The sequence below is a fragment of the Ciona intestinalis genome, chromosome 3 (assembly GCF_000224145.3).
Source record: "Ciona intestinalis chromosome 3, KH, whole genome shotgun sequence".
In the NCBI taxonomy this organism is placed as follows: Eukaryota; Metazoa; Chordata; class Ascidiacea; order Phlebobranchia; family Cionidae; genus Ciona; species Ciona intestinalis.
Genome location: NC_020168.2, coordinates 6,461,430 through 6,478,988, shown reverse-complemented (window position 1 = coordinate 6,478,988; position 17,559 = coordinate 6,461,430). Strand labels below are relative to the sequence as shown.

Sequence of the window (17,559 nt, the reverse complement as noted above, 5' to 3'; positions counted from 1 at the left end):
TGTGATTTCTGCGTTATAAGGTTTGCTGTTTTACGCTAAAACTCTATGTTAATATAGTGAATATAATATATATAACATTATAACAGTAGGCGAGCCACTCGTTGTAGCATATATCTGGATAGTAAGCAAGCATGAGTTGTATGAATACACCATGTGTGGCTGGTGTACCAGAGGACGCCTATATTATAACTTGACAGTGAGCATAAGGTAAAAATACATATTTTAGTAGAACGGTGTATTTTTGCTTCACCCAATATCTTTGAATTGCCACCAACAGAAAACATAGGCTGCAACGTTTAAGTTACAAACCTAGAATTGCAACAATTTAATTGGGTAAACATGAAGATCTAATATGAACAATACAAAACTTGTATTTGTGTTCTTGTTGTTGTTTGTCGGTTGCTTTTTGTTGTTCAGCAACAAGTTACTGACGGGTGTAACAACGAAAGTGGAAAATACAATAACACTCGAGAAAAAAGAAGAACCTACGAGGCTGAATACAGAAACAGACTTAAAAACTACAACAACTACAACGACAACAACAAGCACAACAACAACAACAACTACACCAACTACAACAACAAGTACAACAACGGAAAATGTTATTGTTGAGAAACAAACAGAACTGTCTCTAATCAAAAGGTAATAATGCTATACATTATATAAGATAAGGTAGTTTATAGCCTATATTATATTTATATGCCATAAGCCGTACACGCACACAGTGTGCAAATTTGCATGTGCAACTACAGTACTATGTATGTGTATGCTTGGTAGTCAGTCGTCTTATTTGTTTGCGTTAATTTCCGGACCGGAAACTTGTTGAAATGCAATGCTGCTGGGACAATACCAAGTGACACACCAACTCGTAGCTTATAACCTACTGTATATTGCCATATTTAAACACGGATGCACTAAACAGAACATATATGTGTTATATAGTACTGTGGGGTAAGATGAGACACATTTAGCACATACTATACAAATATCCTGGTCGTGTTTTAAACAATTTACAACGATGTATGGAAGTCGTGAGAATACGGTCTTTATTTACTACTAAATAGTACGAGAAAGTAGAATGAAAAGGTGTCCCATCTTCTACACACCGTTCAATTAATTAGTCTACTCTACTGAATAAATGAACAGACTCATTTGTCCTATACGACGTGGCAAGGCGCGGCCTACTAGGCTGTATGGCTGAGGCAGCTTCAGATGTAATAACGCTAGTACCCTGTTTTATATACCTTGTTTCTGTTTATACGAGTTACCACATGTAACTATGTATGTAGTTATTTTAGTGTATATATGACTAAAATACGGAAAACATATTAGGGGGCACTGGGTTAAACCGATTTTCGCCTAGAACAAACACGTTTATTAATAGCAGCATTAAGATTTGATCCAAGTAGCTTGTGGTTAGAGCGCTCTCCCAACCGCAAATTGTCAGCCATACATAAAGAAATACTAAACCACAAAGTTGCACATGTGGCAACTCGTATGCTGTCACTATAGGTGAATGAATATAACGACTTTCGTTGCCCCAACATGCGCGGATAAATAAGTTTTATTCATTCACATATATACACATTGTGTAACGGTCAGGTCTTTTATCCAAGTGTTATGTTTTTATGTTTTACTAATATGCGTGTTTTAACAACTGTTGTTTTACCGTTACTGCCCGTCTTTTCGGTTTTGTAAACTTTCCCGTTTTCATCGAGACCAACAATACAAAATAAACTTCATTCATACTCAGTATAAGCACGACACCACAAGCAGAGAAGAAACCAACATGGATACTTATGTGGCGACCGCCATGGGGCTTGACCTCGGAGGGACGGAATGAGGGGTTCAAGGCTGGCGATTGTATTCTAACTTATAATAGATCAAGGATAGAAGAAGCAGCAGCTGTTGTGTTTCATTATTCCGGGCTTGATAAAGACACGATGCCGTGGCAACATTATAGGTGATTCATATATCATAGTTTATTAGTCCTCGCATGTCGAGACATTACACGAAATTCATATTCGTTTTTAAAGCAAAAAAACATCACCTGAAGTGATTTAATTATATTCCTTTGTGCATATTTCTTTTCAATTGCACAGTGATCTGCCTATAAGAATTTAACAGCTATGCTTTTTAACCAACCCCTTTTATTTATTTTATCCGTGTTATAACGTATGTCATTTCCTGCCACGCGAGGACAACAAAATTACATACGTTGAAACTCGTAACCAGATACGAGGTGTAGGAAAGAGAACACCTGTGAAAAGTTGAATAACATTCGTATTTATTATTTTTTTTACTTATACAGAGGGCGGGAGCAGTTCTACGTTTTCTTCAGCATGGAAGCGCCGTCATATGTAAAGCACGGTGAAAATCGTGCAATGGACAAGTTCGATAACGGGTTTATAAACTGGACGATGACGTATAGAAGCGATAGTGACGTATTCTGTCCGTACTTTGAATCCAAATACGCGAGAGAAGTATTTGCAAGAGATGAAGCATGGCTGAATACAACGTTGGCGGACGAAGTCCAGAGTTGCGGTGGGCATTCCTTTTACTGTATTTCTGATCATAAGATATAGTAGGGTGGGGGGAGATGGGACACCTTTTCATTTTGTTTTCTCTTTCCATTTGGTAGTTGACAAAGAAAATTCAAAGAATTATGAAACCGTATATACGACTTCCAAAGACCGTTGTTAATTGTTTGAAACACGATCAGGCTATTTGGAAATGATGTGTTAAAGGTGTCCCATCTTCCCCCACCCTACTATAAGTTGTATGTGTTACGAGCCAGGTCGGCTTCCATACACCTCGTGGTCTCTGAAAGTCGTGAGAATACGGTTTTATAATTCTTTGGGTGTTCTTTGTTAACTACCAAATGAGAGGCAAACAAGGAATAAACAGGTTTCCCATCTTCCTCCACCGTACTACATAACTTATTTATCCTCACGTGGCGGGACAACGACAGTCGTTATAACACGGGTGTTCTGTATCATACACCTCGTGCCCGCTTACCAGTTACCACGTATTTAACATTTTTGGCTGATTGTCTATTTCTTTTCGTTGGTTATAATGTCAAGCTTACATTACAGTTATGGGTTGTGAGTAACTGTGAATTACTTCGCGGGTCGCGACTTCGAATGGATTACGTCACAAAGATGGTAGAAGCTGGATTTCCGGTCGACAGATTCGGGCATTGTTTTAAAAATAAAGAAGAATTTTCCAGCTTATCAGAAAAGCAACTACAATCGTACAAGTTCTATTTGTCATTCGAGAATGCGGAGCATTGTAAAGATTATGCTACCGAAAAGTTCTGGAGAAATGGTATTCAATATGGGAGAGTCCCTGTTGTTTGGGGGCCAAGCAAAAAGGACATTGAATATCTGGCCCCACCTGGGTCTTTTATCCACACAGAAGATTTTGAAAGCCCGGCCAAGTTGGTTGAATATCTTTTATATCTTGATAAGAACGATACAGCATACAGGGAATATTTTAACTGGGTTCGAAACCCAGGAGAGGGAATGGAAAGAATTAAAAAACTTTATTCACGAACCAGAGAAGAGGTTCTATGTGATAAACTGCTGTCCAATCCAACAGAAAACATCCATTCTTCAATGACAGACTTTTTTTACAATTCCGAACCTACCGAATGCTTAGCATAGAAAACATCTCCGAATTTTTTTAAATAGAAAAAACAATTTTTTGAAATAGAAAATAAATGGAGAAAGAAAAATTGTTTTCACATTGTTATTGATTCTCTGTAATGCAACAATGTTCAAACAACTCATATTTTACAAAACCAATGTTAAAACTGTTAAACGTATAGTGTGTGTTTATTAACAGTTTAGTAGTAACTATGTATAAATGTGGTACATTTTTTGACCAGTGAGACAGCCATATTACATCTTCAACATTTACCCCATTACCACTTTATTAGCTTTAAATCTTCACCTAATTTTATGCATTTTTTTGTGTTCAGGGGGTTGGTTTTAATATGCATGGTACTTTTTAAATGTTTATAATTTTTGTTTGTAAATTTTACTGATATTTTGTTAGCTGCACTTTATCGCTTGTATTTAAGCTACTCAACATAAGTTGATGTCTTCAAAATATCAAAGTAGGACCTGGTAGGCTTTATTGGCAAAATATTACTTTTATAAAAAAGTGTTGCTTATTTACCTTCTCGTGGCAAATAAACAACATTTAATATAACACAAGTGTTTTGTTTTATACACCTTATACCCTTTACGAGTTACCGCTTATGTAACTGTGTGGATAATTAATTTTAGACTCATTATTAGTCACCAAAAGATCTGCTGCTAATGAAGCCATTCTGTAATGAAGCCATTATAAAAAAAACAATATTTAAAGTTTTATATTCTTTCAGTCAGTGTTCATCACAGTGAGGATAGTTAGACTACAATAGCTATTTAAACATCACAGTGAATTGTGATGTCATAACCTGCTATAAATAAAAGGGTTTTTGTAAATACCACAGTGTTTAAGAAGTGCCTATTCATGATAAAAAGGCTGACTTATTTAGCGATCAAAAAGTGCTGATTCATAATAAAAATGCTGACTCATCCAGTGATGCGGGGTGTTTGGTTCCGGTTGGTTGGTTGTGGAAGACTTAACGGAGGAAGGGCTAACCTTCGTTCTCGTACTTGAGGGTGCCAACTGTCATGTGTCGCTGGAAATAAAAATTGCTTCAAATTTAAACAAAAAAGAAAATGTTTTAAATTTAAACAAAAAATATAAAAATGTTTAAAATATAAAAAAAAAAAAATTCTTTCAAACTGAAAAAAAATGGGTAAAAGCATTATTTTCCAAGTATATTTGATTGCAGATCTGGTGAGACATATATAATGGAATCTGTGAAAAGGTTTTGCACCTGGAATACACTTTACATACCCTTGTTATTTTATGAAAATGTTTGTTTATTGAAAAGTTTAAAATAAGTTGTTGGCACAATTTTTAATGTAAAATTTTCTTCTCTTTAGTCAATTGTTAACCTACCATGTGTTTGTATTGAAGGGAAGGTTTTGGTTGTGAATCTCGGAACAGGGGAACCACCCACGCTCTTCCTACTTTGTGATGTCACAGGTAAGCTTTTTGTTTGCTGGAACTTTGTAAATATGTGTAAGATGAGAGACTACACAGATATAGCCAAGAGTCATTTCGACTGTAACTTAGCCAATCACATTTGGTATTCTGCATTATATCATGCTAATCTATAAAACTTATATTTTTCCCTTCTTTTTATTGTAGTTTTTCACGGAGGATTGTAGTATATACGATGCAATTTTGTAGTATAATACAATGCAATTTTGTAGTATAATACGATGCAGTTTTGTGGTATAATACAATGAAATTTTGTAAAACGGTAAAAACTACCCCGCTTAACTATAAAACTTGCTTTCTTGTTTTTATTGTATTTTTACATAGGGTATCGTAAGTTTAAATGTTTCAAGTAACAGCCAACAATGCTAAGTCACATAAACTGTAAAAATAAATACCAGCTGTTTGGTATAATGCTATTACCAACCTGTTCTTGATAAAAATTTTGTTTCATTAAATTTCTTGTCCTTTTCGTTTCTTCGTTTAATTTCTTAGTGATCGCTCGAATAAGATCACGTGCGTGCTTTAGTTTGTAAGCTGGAACAATTCATGGATTAATTAAGATATTTCTAAGAGAGATCTTCTAAAATTGTAAAAAATAAATTTCCTGTTTTAAAAGGCAGCAAATAACCTCAAACTCAGTGATATAAAACAAAAGAATAACCAAGAATAAATGCCATCATGGTTACATACGTGGTAACTTGCAAGCAGATATGAGGTATTATAAATAGAACACCATAACAGTTGTCGTTGTCCCATCATACGTAGAAAAAAATGGTACATTAATTCATTTACCCCAAATAATTTCCTAGGACAATTAATAATTTTATGTCAATAAAATATAAGAATTTTATTTCATCTTCCTGACCTTTGAACCTTGCTATGATGTCATCAGTGAATAAAGTCGATGAAATCCATTCGTCAAAATCGTGGATCAAATCCAAAGCAGTGATGCCATGCATGTTTTTCTTTCTAACATCCGCTCCTAACAGTGTTGCCAGATTAAAAGTTAGAAACATTTAGTAGTTTAAACACTTTATTAAATGGCAGTTTTTAAAATTGTCCCTTGACTAAAAGAGCCACTATACAAAAAAACTAATATGTATAACTGTAAATATGTATATAGAAAACATGTTTCTGTGAAAAACATTAAACATATTTTACTGTTTGAATTAGTAATTACATATAAAGCACATATCCTATCTTCTCTGGTATGCAGCACCATAAAACTACACCTACATATATATATAAGCATCCATGTTACCTTTCTCTATAAGAATGCTGGCAGCTTGAAAGTTGTTGTGTCGCATAGTATCAAACAAGGGGCTTTCCCCCTCATCATTGGGTAAATCGAACGAAGCTCCGAACTCCAACAGCACTCCAAGGACATCTGGTGGCCCCGACATTTTGGTTGCAAGATGAACGGACCTGACGTTGGGGAGTGAGGGTAATCAATGATACTCACCGGAGTATTAGAAGTTGTAATGTGCCAACCCCGGCTTAAATCCTAGCTACCATAGCGTGTTTTGTAAGCAGGCATGAGGTATATGAAACAAAATATTTATGTTATAACGTCTGTCGATTTCCCGTCTCGCAAGGATCATTGAGCTATTTATTTACCCACAAAATTACATACGTGGTAACCTGTAAGCAAGCATGAGCTGTATGCGACATAACACCCATGTTATAATGACTGTTGTTGCCCTGCCACACAAAGATAAACAGGTTACATTTATCCACTCACGTATTTCTTCCTTCATATTGAAGGTTGACGGATCCTCCGTTTTCGAGGAGGAACGCGGATGCTGCGGATCGATTATCAACTTCCAACTCCTGGATGAGGATCTTGTGCATCACTTGGTTGGCCTCCCCTGGTTTGAAGAGGAAACCGAGTCCGACTAACCTGTGGGTAATAACTAAATAAATACTACGTACTTTTGCCACAATGCATAATGTAAAAACAACATTCTTTCTGGTATAAAAAACTAGTGTACCAACATTTGGAACATGGTGGATATTATATAGTTATGTAAGTAGTTGGTTGAAGGTTAAACTAGATTGGGTGAAATAAATCATTTTTTGAGGAAGTGATTAATTTGTAATAGAAAGTACAGGGTTCAATGCTCAATGTAGCTACCATTGTAAGCCTATGTGCATTGTGCAAAACACTGACAGAAACTGTTCCAACCCAGTGGGCATTGATGGGTTGTTCAAATGGTCAGCCATATATAAAAAGTAATTACAACGTCCCCGGTAACTCTTAGGTGGCACAAGGTGTACAAAACAGTACGTGCTGCGACAACTTTTGCTTTACACACACATAAATATAAACAAGTTACATTCGAACTCAACAAACAATATTCACCATCTTGCACATTCCATATGGTTGCCAGTGATTGCCAAATATGGCAAGCTTGGTGGTTCCTCTCCTTCTTCATTCTCAATCTCACTTTTAATTTGGTCATTACTGGAATCCAACATTTCTTTTATGGCATCACTACGACCCTGTATGACATCACAATATTAGGTGTTTGATTTTATGATGTAAGAATAACCATGTGTTATAAACATAATTCTACTTTTTCTAAATATACTATAAAGATCAAGTGCTATGAAAACAAAAATAAAGTCAACCAAATCCAATTGTTTGAAATTTTGTTTGTTACTTATTTTGTAACACTCGATTCTGAATGTTATTTCATCTAACTTCATGAGCATTAAATCGAATTCACAAAATTCTTCGTAAATACAAACAATACATTATGACATCATAATACCTGCATAGCCGCACAATGGATTGGGATCAACTTTCGAAGATTTCTATGAATTATGTTTGATCCTCTGGATATCTGTGAAATATTATATTTCTATGAATATGAAAACAGAAATAACAGTATACAACCAACAAAACGAAATATAAAAATTCTAATCCGTGAAGAATAAATACAAAACATTGAACAAAAAATAAAGGTAAGGTCAATTTAAATAAAAACATTATACTATATAGTAGAAATATCATACCAGCATATTCAATCCATCGATACATGAAGGTTTTCCATCTTCTCCATAAGCCCTTACATGGAGGGCAGTGTTGCCTTCATCATCTGTAGCATTCACATCTGCATTGCTATCAAGCAACAACTGAAATATATGGGAAACACTGGTGAAAATAATCTACATATTGCAGAATTAGTGATAGTTTAATCAGATGAATATACATGATCACACCAACCAAAAGTCATGTCTGCTTGACTTTGGATAAGAAGATAGCAAAAATGGACAAGTTTACACCCACGAGGATATAAATGACTAAACCAACCAAAGTCATGTCTGCTTATCCAAACACTGAAATAGCTTCAGCAACTCGACTGTTGGACATGGGAGCGGCAACCATCGATAAATTACTCAAGTTCCCACCCACATTTCTTCTCCCATAAGTTCAAAGCAGCAAACACACAAATATTACACGTAGTAGGTAGTACTAGACACACTGCATCTCACCTCAATAGTTCCAACATCTTTAGCTCTATGTAGTGGAGAAGCACCTTGGTAATCTTTCAAATTCACATCCACGCGAGCCTTGAGTAAGTTCTATGATACATATGACAAATATATTAGAATAACTTGTAATAAATTCTTCGAATCTGACCCTGATCTGATGTTCATATAGTTGTAGATTCTTGTATAGTAAAGTACAGCAATGATCTGGTGCTACGGAAGTCGGAACGTAACCAACAAAAATCAAGTCCAGCTACTAGTAATCAAATATATTGGAATGTATGTTACCTTAAAAAGAGCTGATTATTGGGTTTAATACACTGGGCATTTATAATTTTGTCTAATGCAGTTTTATTCATAGTGTGTCAAAACGACTGTCGTTATGTTGCAAATGCCTAATTTCATTACAGCATGCTGTGTAATTATAACACCCTAAAATAAGTGAAAAAGTATTGGTTAACCAATGTAGCTGTTAAACCCGATAAAAAGCAATTTACAGTGACTGACATAGATTAACATTATATTTCATAACATTTACCTTAATGACATCAGTTTGACAGAAATGTACAGCCGTGTGCAACAGCGTGCTCCCACGTACACATCGTGCACCAATGTCAGCCATTTCACGGATTCCAAGCACGTGGTCTTTAACGATACGCTTTAGTAGTTCTAATCGACCAACCGTTACAGAAGGAACGGCCATTGCCCAAAGTTGGCCGATGTCTGGTGCAGGATAGATGTTTGTTAGGTTTATACACCTCGTGCTTAGCGTCAAGTTATAACATGGTAGTCTTCTTATACACCAGACACACATGGTGTACTCGTACACCTCATGCCTAGCATCAAGTTATAACATGGGTGTCTTCTTACTCACCAGACACATATGGTGTATTCATGCACCTCATGCTCACTGTTGAGTTAAGTGTCTCACTCAGCGGGCACAATATGTATTATCAACAACAATCCCCATTATTACCTGACAAAGATTCTTTCATCTCTTCATGTCGAATTAAATCAAACGCATTTTGACAACGAAAGTTTTGTATCTTCACGTTACACCCCCATTCAATAAGAAGCTAAACATATAATGATAATTTGTTATATGTACCTTCAAGTTAACTTATTACCCTTTGCTTTTTTAACCCTGCAACCTAAAGATATGGCTTTAACCTTTATACAGATAGTTTTGGTTATCTACCACAGTGGTTCATAGAGCAGTTTTTATAGCCAAAAACACAAATTACAGCTTCGCGAAAATATTCACGAAAAAAAACATCCTAACCTGAGCAACTCTTCTATGCAACCCCTCCCCTGCATAAAACAGAGGAGTCCACCCCGATGTGTTACGTGCGTTAACGTTGCATCCATTCTCCAACAAATATTTCGCAATCTCCTGGGAAATGTGGAAGGTGGATATGCAAGCTTTTGAAAGTTGGGCAGTTTGTTAAATAATTTAACTTGAATTATGAATTCTCGTTACAAATAGTATAATGATATATGCTTATCCACACACTACAATAGCTTAATGCAATAGCTTAAACTATCCACACACTGCAATAGCTTAAGCAACTCATCTGTGAGCATGGGAGTGGCAACCATAAATAGGTTACTTAAGCTCCCACCCACAAAGATATAATCTACAATTCTACCATCATAACCACTAATTACAGACTCACAAAATGTCCGAATCTTGCCGCAGCATGCAATGCAGTGTTGCCTGATTTTATCTCCTTGGACAAAATAAAGTCCGGATGCGAATCCTTGAAGAAGATGACCATCTTTTTCACAACATCAGTATCTCCATCACGGACTGCCTTGAAGAATAATCTCTGCCATTGGTTTGTGTTTCCCGGAAAAACTTGGTATAAGAAGCTGAAAGATATAAACAACTTTAAAGGATTGTTTAAGTGATAGGAAGGCGAAAAAAGAAGCAATTTTTTGAAAAGGGATCGGTGGAATAAGACTTAAATTTTTTGTGGGCAGGTTCATACAAACTCATGCAAAATAAGCTTAATTAAATACGTATGTGGTATTTAATTTTCGGTCGAGTAACAAAAATATAGTCTCCATGAAAACAACTCGCACCAATCTCCGTCCTCGTCTAATTCCATCCACCAGGAGGCGAACTTGGGCAACGGACTTCGATCCAGATAACCTTTCAACTTTGACCTCACTTTTGACCTCATAACTTAAACCTCAACCTTTAAGATATTTTAAAAGACTTTAAGCAGATTAGTGGGGGGAAAAGTGAAATCATTTTTATGTTGTGTTTTTGCATTTATAACTATACAATATCCCTGGGCTCATAAGCCAATGTACATTTTCTGGTACAACAATCGGATTGTGCTAATAAATAAACATATCAATGAAAATATTTCAAATATGGTAGGCAAACAGCAGTCTTTATAACACTGCTGTTCTGTATATCAACTAAAGTTACATTTATTTAATAAGCCTACAACTATACACTGATATCCCACAATGCTTCATTTATACTTTTTATTCTTTCTTAAGCTGAACAACTAACACATCAACTAAATGAATAGGTGTAGCGACCACGCTTATTTTCTTCCAAATAAATGTAAATATGTTTTTAACCGAAAGCGTGTTTTAACAACTGTTGTTTCGTCGCTATATCCTGTCTTTCCGTTTAAAATATTTTTAAATCTTCGCTACCGTAATTGAAGAGACCAATAAAAGTTATTATTATTATTATGAATAGATTTTCCAATCTAACTCGGCCTGTTCTTACTCTCCACCAGTTTTCATGTATCTTATTATCAAAACAACCAGCGTGTCCAAGAACACAGAGTAACTCCTCCATTGTATAATTAATAACACAGGCATTGTGACAGAACAAGGCATTCATTGTTGTCTAATACTTGACTCAAGAACACTCGAAAAAGTCAAGAAATTTTCAAAGATTTTCAGATACTGTTATTATGAGGAGATATTTAACCCAGGGATTTTAGATACTGAATATAATCTAAATATTTTTGATATTGTTATCATAATGTAATATTGGAAATAGACTTTTTAGTAAACATTATAGTTTAGCTGAATTATTTCCTCAGGTTAGAGCAAAGATATTTAGATACACAATTGCTTTTAAGGTTTTAACTATTAATACAGACAGATATACATAAATGTTTATAGTCTAATATAACAACTATAGATATTTATCCATAGATTGTAAGAAACACATTTTAACTTACGTGGCTCCAGTACGTAGAGTTTTGTTTCGAGATTTGCTTTCAAAGTAAAACTGGGAAAAACAAAACTTTTAGTTAGACAATAGCGATACTATCAGTATCAGTGACATAAATCTATGTCCTTGGGCAAGACTTATCAGACATCGCATTAACCCGGTGGTCATTAAATCTGTTGTACCACCCTGCGTGTCGGGTAATGGGCCAATCCTGGCTTAAATGCTAGAACCCATGGCTGGCCTCAATGTAGAACCTTACATATATAGAGAATACAACTTTATTCAACTTTATGCACTCGATTAAATTCACCTCATATTTAGGAAACATCGCAGGTTCGACGATCGCCACTTCATCTTTATTTATTCCCAGAATGTCACGAATATTACGACTCCCTTCCACACCTAAGGTTACAAGGTAAGATAATAAACGTAGGATCATAAAATAATGTTGAACAAAACTGCCTTTTAAAACAAAATGTTTAGACAAACAAAACTTTTACAACAAAACACTTACACCGAATAAAAGTATGAACACTGAACTAATGAATATAACTTTTTATCCTTTTTATTGTATGGCTGACAATTATACAACCCATAAGGAAATACTGGGTTGGTTTAGGACAAGCATTTTGGGAGTTAGTCTGCCACACAGGCTTTGAGCCTATGTTACCATGCATAGCTACCCGCAGGCATGCTAACAAACTAAAAGGAACAACAATAAATAAATAAATACAACCTGTTTATCTTTTTTATTGTATGGTTAACAATTTAGAGAACACATGAGAAACCACTAAGTTAGTTTTAAACAAACACCTTGAAACCAGCCCTTTTAACTACTGTACTGCCAAACAAACCTGTGAAATCATCCAGGAACTTTTGATCTGATTTCCTTCTAAGTACGATCCTTCTATCAGGTGTGCAAGTCTCTCGTTCGTATCCTCTATAGAAGCCTGCACCTTGTGTTAGTTGTAGGTTGATGGCTACCGACATACACAACTCATTGATGGTCAGTGTTCTGTGGGATGCAACAATTAAACTGTTAAATATATTGTGTGAATGTAACTTATTTATCCTAGTGTGACAGGGCTACATAAATAAGACCACATATGCCCAGCACCGTGGCTCAATGGTTCGGCATTTGTTCGTTTGTATCTTAATCATTGATGTTACTTATCAGACACTTCCCCAACCCAGTGGTCACTTATGGGTTGTAGCAGCCTGGGTGCCATGGTAATGGGCCAATTCTGGCCCATATTTCAGGTACCATAGCATGCCATTCTGTAGGCTTTATCCATGTAGAATAACATAGAAAAAATATAATATAATACCACGCATCAACCTTGGAACAGACACTAGATCAAATCTTTCGTTCATTTTCAACGCAATTGTTTTCCTTGTTTCAACTTGAACTTCCTTTATATGAGCCAACCAATCATTTATGTATTCGATGTCGTAAGTTTCTTGAAGGGTCTCTTGCTCTATGTTAGGAAGAAAGTATTAATAACAGTTTTCCATTGGGCTGATAATAAATAAACAACTCTTGTTGCTAATTTATACACTTCAAGCCCTCATACACTCTTACAGTTTATTCATAACTTGGAAACTAAATTTTTGCAAATTATTTTACAACTAGACCGTGTGGAAAAGTAAAACACCAAATTGAGTAAACAATTAAAAGAAATTTCCCATCCATGTCTTAATGAATGAATGAAATTTGTTTCATCTCTTCGGTCACGATAGCGAAGAACAAGAGTGTTGACAAAAGCGAAAAGACGGGTAGTAATTGTAAAACAACAGTTGTTAAAACACGCGTATTGATAAAATAGGAAAAAATATTGTTTTGGATAAAAGGCGTGACCGTTACACCCTACAGACGATAAAATCAACAAGGTCTAACATTTACGAAGCACTTTTATTTATATGTAAACAATTTGTTGGCTGGACAAATATTTGCACTCTTAACAAACAAAGTATGCAAACCTTTTTGTAATTCGTCCAAATTAGTTTCCAATTGTTTCTTCAACTTTAGGTGTTGCATTGAATCTAGTTTGGGCGGAAACTTTGATATTTCTGAATCAACTTCTTGGACAAGCAAAGTGAGCTCTTTCTGTGTGGATTTGGGCATGATGCGCAATAAATGAATACAACGCATTTATCCTTGTGAGGGGTGGGCAACGATAAAGGTTTTACCATTAGTGTTTAGTTTCATACACATTGACATTGGTAGCAGCATTGAGCCTTGAACCTTTATCTTCTGGTCTACAGGCATTGTTTTCAACAATGGGCTATGGTTATATGTAAGGGTGAGAACAGCAAAAGGAGTGTGGGTAAATGAAAGACTAATAAGCACACAAAACTCACAAAAAATCTTTAAAAGGTAGTTTTTTTTACAACGAAACATTTTTTGTACTTCTGTTGTTTCATATACACACATAGTACACACACATAAACATATACACATGTTCTTTACCCACCAGTCTCCTAAGTACAGCCATAGATTGCCGTAGTTTATACGAAGACATAAAGAAGAAACACATGTAGGAACATATTGACTTGGGATCTGCTTCCGATAAATCCTCTGAACCCATTGGGTTGGATGCGTGAAGCATCTTGGATATCGTTCGCATGGCTAAGTTGATTGTCCATCTGTGTGGTGCGTTGAGTTTAATAAAGGAATGTAACCAAATTATTCTAGTGTGGCGGGACAGCGACAGTCGTTATAACATGGTGTTTTGTTTCATATACCTCCATGCTCTTACCACGTATGTAACTATAATGTGAAATGTTACTTGAAAGAAACCTCTCAGTGACTACTGAAATGTAGGAGGTGGACAAACACGTCCACATCAGTAAGTCATCAACAGGATATGTAGATTTTACCAGAACGGGTTTTTCTAATAACAGCAAGCAACTTCCTAAATAAAGCAATCTGTCCAGTGTTAAAGCTCTGCCATAAAAATACATACGTAGCAAGTTAAACCACAAACCTGTCATTAAGCATAACTTCAGTGGTGAATGTTCCGGACATAAATGAATTAACCAACCCACACAAAGCACGACTGTCAACCAAATCATCTAAACTGTAAACGTTGAATTTGTGACCTTCAGATACTCTCTGTGAATTTAAAATAAAAATTTAAAAACGAAAATGAAAAATAAAAATTACAAAACAGTGGAAAAGTAAAATACAAAATCTCTGTAGAGACGAAAATAGATAAATTCAAAGAAAGCAGAAGTAAATAACAAAAAAGGAGGGAAAGAAGAAAAACAGAAAACAAATATAAATTGTAAGACTGTAATTTAGACTTAAATAAACTTGGTAACAAGTAAGTAGAGTTATTGGTCTTTCTTTCTCTTGAAAGTATAACAATAACTTAAATATCCCATGATCATATTTTTTCAATTTGTGTTGAAATTTTAGGTATTTTATCCAATTTCAAAAAGCATGTGATATTCCTCTATTTGAAATCATATCGATTACAAAGAAATGGCCAAATTATCTGGTTATATTTGTAAGGTTAAATCACACACATAACTTTATGGAGTGTTACCAAACAAAGGACATTTAACTCGTAACACAATAGTAGCTATGATATCACACACGCTCCATACAATACAACCAAAGTCACTCAACAATAGCTTTATTGTATTGTGACAACACAATAAGATCAAATTTCAAAGATATATAATGATTTTAAATCAAGTCTCAGCTTCCAATATATTGTGTTAATATAAATTTAGGAAAATATGATTGAATTGTTTGTTGTACGTTTAACAACAGGGAAAATATTACTTTACCAAATAAAGGCCAACCAACTAATACAACAATTTGCAAAAACTTCCACAGTTATCTAGATTTTGGTAAAAAACAGCATTTTTCTGCTATGTAGCAAATAAAAAAACCTTGAAAACTTTAAACCCTTGAAACATTAGTTAAATAACATCTATTTCAGTGGCAAAAGAAAATTTTCCCCAAAATATATCATGTATATTATTACAGCAGTAAACCATTTAGCCTTATCTACTAATTAAATTAGTCATCATTAATTTTTAACTTTTAAAACTTCGGTCAGCAAAATTCTTGCCACCAGAGCCCAAATTTAAGTATAATATGCCTAGAAACAACAACATATATATAAACTCACCTGTAATTGCGAGTTAATCATATCCAATATGCACTCATCAGGTCCAGGGTAACTATACCAACCCCCACGGGGACGATGGGGTTTGGTGGATTTCATTTTATCAGAACCAGGGAACTTCTCATAGGCTGTTGGGAAAACAGAAATAAAGGCAAAATACTTTTTGATGCAATATGCTGAGCAGAAACATAGTATGCATGTAAAAGCAATTGCTCGAACCCAGAGGTCACTAATGAGTTTGAAATTGCCAAGTATACACACTGCCACGGGGTGTTTGAAACAGAACATCTGTGTTATAATAACTGTCATTACCTCACCAAACAAGGACAGATATTTATTCAACTTCATCTTTAAGACATAATACCCTTTACCCATCACATATACCCCATTATGACATCAAAAACAAACCTTCCGCATCAGGATCAGGCGAAGGATCTTCCACGACCTGTGACGAAGATCCGAATCCCGACATCATGGAGTCCGAGGTCCTCGTTACTCGGCGCTTCTTCTTCTTTGGGGGAGGATCGGGTGTCCACTAGAGGGGAGTAAAGAGGTGTGAGTAAATAAATGAAAACATTGTTTGTGATAAAAAATGTTAATATGTAATAAATAAAAAAATTATAGAAGTGTTATTATTCTGCAAACATTTTTCCAATAAAGGGTAGCCTAGTACAAAGTTAGTATAGACCAAGTTAGGAAACGGATTGTAAAACAAAGAGTCTTGTTATCCATTGTCGCGCGTCTATGACGTCATAGACGCCACCATTACGGAGCCCACGGCATAGCATTTTATCATTGCTGGGTGCTGTTTTTCGTTTAAATATTGCGATTTTTTAAAAACCAAGCACTTCTGCGCATAAAAATGGCTTTCTACTAATGTTATATCTTATCACAATAATAAACCTCACAAAAATAATCAACTTTTATTGAACACTCAATCGATTAAAGAGTAAAAAAAACAGAAAATATCAAGTTTACTAACCAAAAACATAAAAGGACATGTTTAAAATATAAAAATACAAACAAAAAAGCATAACATTACCATAAACTGGTGTATCTAGCTGCAGTTTTGCATGTAAATTGCCGTGATTTTACTTTTTGGCTCACAAACTTAACACGTATACCCGGCAACGAAACTTAAGGTATCTTTGTAAAATTTGCCTAATATCGAAGTGACATTGAGGAAAACAATACTGAGTTACTATTTTTGGTCCTCTGCTTGAATTAGTAAGCTACCTTTTCTGCGTTACGGGTCTTTATGAAATCGGAAAACGCGAACACCTTATCTGCTAGTACTTAAGCAGTTTGAAGCTGCATGTCCACTCATGTTGGATTATAAATGTAGTATATAGTGGTTCTGTAGATTCCTAGGTATGATCATATACTATTATGTAAACTAAGCTGATTGCTGCTAGTATTAATCGCCAACGTAAAGTACCCTGTTAAACCACACTGTACGCCGAAAACCAGTCAAAATATTAATTTACTTTACATTAATTCCTAGATTTAATATTATATAACAAGATTTATATTAGCAATTATATTTTAAATGTTAAAACAACCGCTATACGTATTTTCTAGCTTTGTATC

The 17,559-nt window shown here is 35.1% G+C and overlaps 3 protein-coding genes across 5 annotated transcripts in view; 2 read left to right on the top strand and 1 right to left on the bottom strand.

The window, feature by feature from the left end:
* The first annotated feature begins 307 nt into the window (after positions 1–307).
* Positions 308–4,213, top strand: LOC100180255. The gene is made up of 4 exons (XM_002121627.5): positions 308–642; positions 1,754–1,963; positions 2,312–2,544; positions 3,096–4,213. The coding sequence occupies exons 1-4, from the start codon at positions 353–355 to the stop codon at positions 3,110–3,112; spliced, it is 750 nt and encodes a 249-aa protein (XP_002121663.2). The 5' UTR covers positions 308–352; the 3' UTR covers positions 3,113–4,213.
* LOC101243086 (galactoside 3(4)-L-fucosyltransferase-like) lies at positions 3,144–3,665 on the top strand. The gene has a single exon (XM_004225892.1). The coding sequence runs from the start codon at positions 3,144–3,146 to the stop codon at positions 3,663–3,665; it is 522 nt and encodes a 173-aa protein (XP_004225940.1).
* Positions 4,214–4,320: 107 nt separating the features above from the next.
* The window catches only part of LOC100182602, a 15,397-nt gene continuing 2,158 nt past the window's right edge, over positions 4,321–17,559 (bottom strand). The window contains exons 4-26 of one of the 3 annotated variants that reach the window (XM_002121575.5): positions 16,378–16,504; positions 15,973–16,097; positions 14,815–14,942; positions 14,302–14,473; positions 13,808–13,934; positions 13,167–13,305; positions 12,682–12,842; positions 12,138–12,229; positions 11,835–11,884; positions 10,296–10,491; positions 9,902–10,012; positions 9,596–9,695; positions 9,158–9,342; positions 8,623–8,712; positions 8,143–8,262; positions 7,899–7,970; positions 7,487–7,626; positions 6,866–7,024; positions 6,386–6,549; positions 5,990–6,106; positions 5,549–5,658; positions 5,020–5,128; positions 4,321–4,693 (exon numbers count right to left, since the gene is read on the bottom strand). In XM_002121575.5, coding sequence (XP_002121611.3) covers positions 4,584–4,693; positions 5,020–5,128; positions 5,549–5,658; positions 5,990–6,106; positions 6,386–6,549; positions 6,866–7,024; positions 7,487–7,626; positions 7,899–7,970; positions 8,143–8,262; positions 8,623–8,712; positions 9,158–9,342; positions 9,596–9,695; positions 9,902–10,012; positions 10,296–10,491; positions 11,835–11,884; positions 12,138–12,229; positions 12,682–12,842; positions 13,167–13,305; positions 13,808–13,934; positions 14,302–14,473; positions 14,815–14,942; positions 15,973–16,097; positions 16,378–16,504 — 2,904 coding nt within the window. In that variant the 3' untranslated portion in view covers positions 4,321–4,583. Of the gene's footprint in view, positions 4,694–5,019; positions 5,156–5,548; positions 5,659–5,989; positions 6,107–6,385; positions 6,550–6,865; positions 7,025–7,486; positions 7,627–7,898; positions 7,971–8,142; positions 8,263–8,622; positions 8,713–9,157; positions 9,343–9,595; positions 9,696–9,901; positions 10,013–10,295; positions 10,492–11,834; positions 11,885–12,137; positions 12,230–12,681; positions 12,843–13,166; positions 13,306–13,807; positions 13,935–14,301; positions 14,474–14,814; positions 14,943–15,972; positions 16,098–16,377; positions 16,505–17,559 lie in introns of all 3 variants that reach the window. The other 2 variants (XM_026833631.1, XM_026833632.1) reach the window with 2 other exon arrangements.

Excerpts from the sequence above, each read along its gene's own strand:
- LOC100180255 (XM_002121627.5), top strand. The coding sequence starts at position 353 with ATGAACAATACAAAACTTGTATTTGTGTTCTTGTTGTTGTTTGTCGGT. Across the intron at positions 643-1,753 it reads GAACTGTCTCTAATCAAAAG|TATAAGCACGACACCACAAG; the intron begins GTAATAATGCTA and ends ATTCATACTCAG. Across the intron at positions 1,964-2,311 it reads ATGCCGTGGCAACATTATAG|AGGGCGGGAGCAGTTCTACG; the intron begins GTGATTCATATA and ends TTACTTATACAG.
- LOC101243086 (XM_004225892.1), top strand. The coding sequence starts at position 3,144 with ATGGATTACGTCACAAAGATGGTAGAAGCTGGATTTCCGGTCGACAGA.